The sequence below is a fragment of the Benincasa hispida genome, chromosome 1, assembly GCF_009727055.1.
Source record: "Benincasa hispida cultivar B227 chromosome 1, ASM972705v1, whole genome shotgun sequence".
NCBI classification, from domain to species: domain Eukaryota; kingdom Viridiplantae; phylum Streptophyta; class Magnoliopsida; order Cucurbitales; family Cucurbitaceae; genus Benincasa; species Benincasa hispida.
Genome location: NC_052349.1, coordinates 25,605,933 through 25,609,098, shown reverse-complemented (window position 1 = coordinate 25,609,098; position 3,166 = coordinate 25,605,933). Strand labels below are relative to the sequence as shown.

The following is a 3,166-nucleotide window of genomic DNA, read 5'->3' as shown; positions in this document are numbered from 1 at the left end:
TTTATATTTAAAAAGAAAAGGACAAATTTATATTCTAATTACCAGAGTTTTCAAAAAAAAAAAAAAAAATCTATAAAAAGAAAAATATTTAAATATTGGAAAAGATATGCAGTTAGAAAAAAAATTCGAATACGAATTCTTTCCGGATTTAATTAATGTGACATTTTCCTAATCAGATTAGAATATCAATCTATATAATGAGCTCCGAGCAGACTCATTTACAACATCAAAACTACAGAGCAAATCTTCTTCCTCACTCAAATCGATTCGAAGATCGAAAAATTTGATGGCGGCATTCAGAAGTTCAAAGAATGGTGGCGACGCTCCTCTCTGTGCCAACAACTGTGGCTTTTATGAAAATCCGAACAATCTAAATCTTTGCTCTGTTTATTATGCCGCTTTCCTCAAAGAAACCGGCGAAGATTCTGAACCACGAGAGAGCTCGAAAAGTCAAATTAAGTATGAAGAACCAAATTCCGAGACGAGACAATTTCCTTCTGTATCACAGAATTCCGAAACTTGCGAGAATAATCCAACGCCTAAAACCATAAACAGATGCAAAATTTGCAGGAAGAAAGTGGGATTGTTAGGATTCAATTGCCAGTGTGGAGGTTCATTCTGCGGCAAACATAGGTATCCTGAAGAACATTCGTGCGACGTTGATCACAAGGCGATCGGCCGGAAGACTCTGGCCAAACAAATTGTCGAATGCAAGGCCAATAAATTGCAGTTCAGGGTTTAGATTCATTGAACATTTACTACTGTTTTTCTTTTTGGGAAATGGGAATGTTGTTATTAACACTACATGAATAATAAATATATTTTTGTTTTCATCTTTGAATAATTTAATAGCGCCATTTATTTATGGATATAATTGAGTAAAATATCCCGTGTCTCTGAGTTGGAAGGAACATGTCATTATAATTCTCAATTAAGTCCGAATGTTTAAGAAATAGTTTTATTTAAGAACTGACTTAAAGAATAGTAAATTTTAATTTTTCATTTGTAGAAAGAGCAAAAATAGAATGTCAAAATACCCCAATTCTAAAATATGTTTCCTTCATACTTAAACATTCAAATAAAATAAAAAATAATTACATACTCGACTTTCTCTACGATCTAAAGTTGCAACCTCAAATACACAATACTTATACCTATACAAATGAGGCACTTCGTTCCCTTTGTTTTGAACCGTCCAACCCAGGACCGCATTCAAACAACCACAAGGTTTCAACATAGTTAGCCATGTTAGTAATTTAGTATTGCCTATATCTTTTTTAGTGTGTTTCATGGATGTCAGTAATCTTATTCTTCATTTTGTCTCACATAATGTTCTATAGGATGTCTCACATAATAAAATTTATGTTTGAAAATTATTTTCTTATTTAAAAAATTTGTTGTATTTACTTGAGAATTTTTACTCCTCTAAGGCTTAACTGGTTATGGTAATGGTTCGACTCTTCCCTTTGTCGTGCATATGATCAACTAAAAACACAATGACTAAATTGAAAAACATTTTTAGAAAACAAACCTTTAGTTAGTGCAAGTGCTCACCGTTGATCAGTAGTAAAGGGATGGAAGAATTCCAAGTCGTCTCCCAAGGGAACAAATTTTAAACAAAATTCTTTAGAACAATAAATTTTTTTCTAAAAATTGCAATTTTAGTAACAAAAGAAGTTGATTTGGGGTTTTAGTAAAAGTTTAACTTAATAAAATAATAGTGAAAAATAGAGATTCAAACCTGTTCATGTTCCTTTTCGAAAGTAAGTGTAGCCTAATATGAAAATTTATAACTTAGCTCAATTTCAATATATTGGTGAATTAGATTAAACACCTATTTGATCAAACCAAAGCCATTAAACCTGTTTTATTTCTATGGTTAATGTGAACTTAGAATATTAAAAATACAATCTCTTGGTTCTAAAGGTTTTGCCTTATATCGAAGGTCAAAATCAAAGTTCTACGTCTAGGCTCTTTTCCTTAATCACTTTTACGAGAACCAAATTTCACCTAACCATTTCAATATTAGATTCAATTTTTTTACTCTAGACGATCAATCTAGACTAATAATGATGAAATGAAAATAAAAAAAAAAAGTGAAACAAGCTATCAATTGAGTCAACCCACTTTATTTTACATATTAAGCATTTTCTACATTCTTTATGGTATTCACTGATTTACATATTTGAATCCAAAAGAAAAGTTTAGCTCATGATGGAAGAAAAAAAAAAAGAAGAAAGAAAGCAAATTAGAGATGTAGACAATTTCATAATGAAATTGATGAAGAAGATATAAAATTTCCTATTGAGAAAGATTCCAAGATTAAACAAGAATAGTGCTTGAACAAAAGATGAAAGCTAAAAGAACTCAAAAATACCAGAAAGAGGAAATGAAACGTAAAGAAGAAAGATGTGATTCTGATCTAACTTGACTCATTCGAACAGGACTGGATCGACACAAGTGTAGTAGCTTAGAGATTCAAGAATCAAACAGTCAAATAACTAAAGACAAAGGTGCAAAATTTTTGTCTATGCTTTCTTAGAGGAATGGATGAATAATAGAGAGTCTTAGAGCCTTTTTAATAGAGTACAAAGAAGTGTAGGTTGCTGCCGAAGATGAGGGCTCATAGGTTGCCTAATTTACCAAGTTTGGTGGTGAAAATCTTGAAATTAAGTCCAAAATCCAAATCTGTAATTTTACTTTCTGTTGTGGTCGATTACAATAGTAATCGTTTTTTTTTTTTAATGTTGCAGCAATTTGGCTTCGATGAATTTTCTGCAAAAGTACATAGATATTAAGAAGTTTCTTGCCCATTTTCAACTTTTTTTTTCACAAAGATTAAAAATGTCATCTCTGAACTATTTACTATTTTAAACTTGATTTTTCTATGCAAAAGACTAAATGTATGCATTTTTATATCAAAATACTTAGGTTTAGTAGCTAAATAATTCTAAAAATTGAAAATTATCAGCATATTTAAGGAATTATATTTTTTGTTTTAGGATTACCACTTTGAAAAGAAGATTTGTGTCATTTCTTGTGTTTTGTTGAAAACAATAAGTGTGTCGATCCATACAATTATGAAGCAAGAAATTCTAGAGATCGTGAGTTGTTTCTCTTGATCATATTGAATTGTCTTAAATAAGCAGGAATTTTCACACTTAGT

At 30.5% G+C, this 3,166-nt stretch overlaps 1 protein-coding gene across 1 annotated transcript; it reads left to right on the top strand.

The window, feature by feature from the left end:
• Window positions 1-243: 243 nt before the first annotated feature.
• Window positions 244-825, top strand: LOC120069277 (zinc finger A20 and AN1 domain-containing stress-associated protein 10-like). The gene has a single exon (XM_039020999.1). The coding sequence runs from the start codon at window positions 287-289 to the stop codon at window positions 740-742; it is 456 nt and encodes a 151-aa protein (XP_038876927.1). The 5' UTR covers window positions 244-286; the 3' UTR covers window positions 743-825.
• Window positions 826-3,166: the final 2,341 nt, after the last annotated feature.

Excerpts from the sequence above, each read along its gene's own strand:
- LOC120069277 (XM_039020999.1), top strand. The coding sequence starts at position 287 with ATGGCGGCATTCAGAAGTTCAAAGAATGGTGGCGACGCTCCTCTCTGT.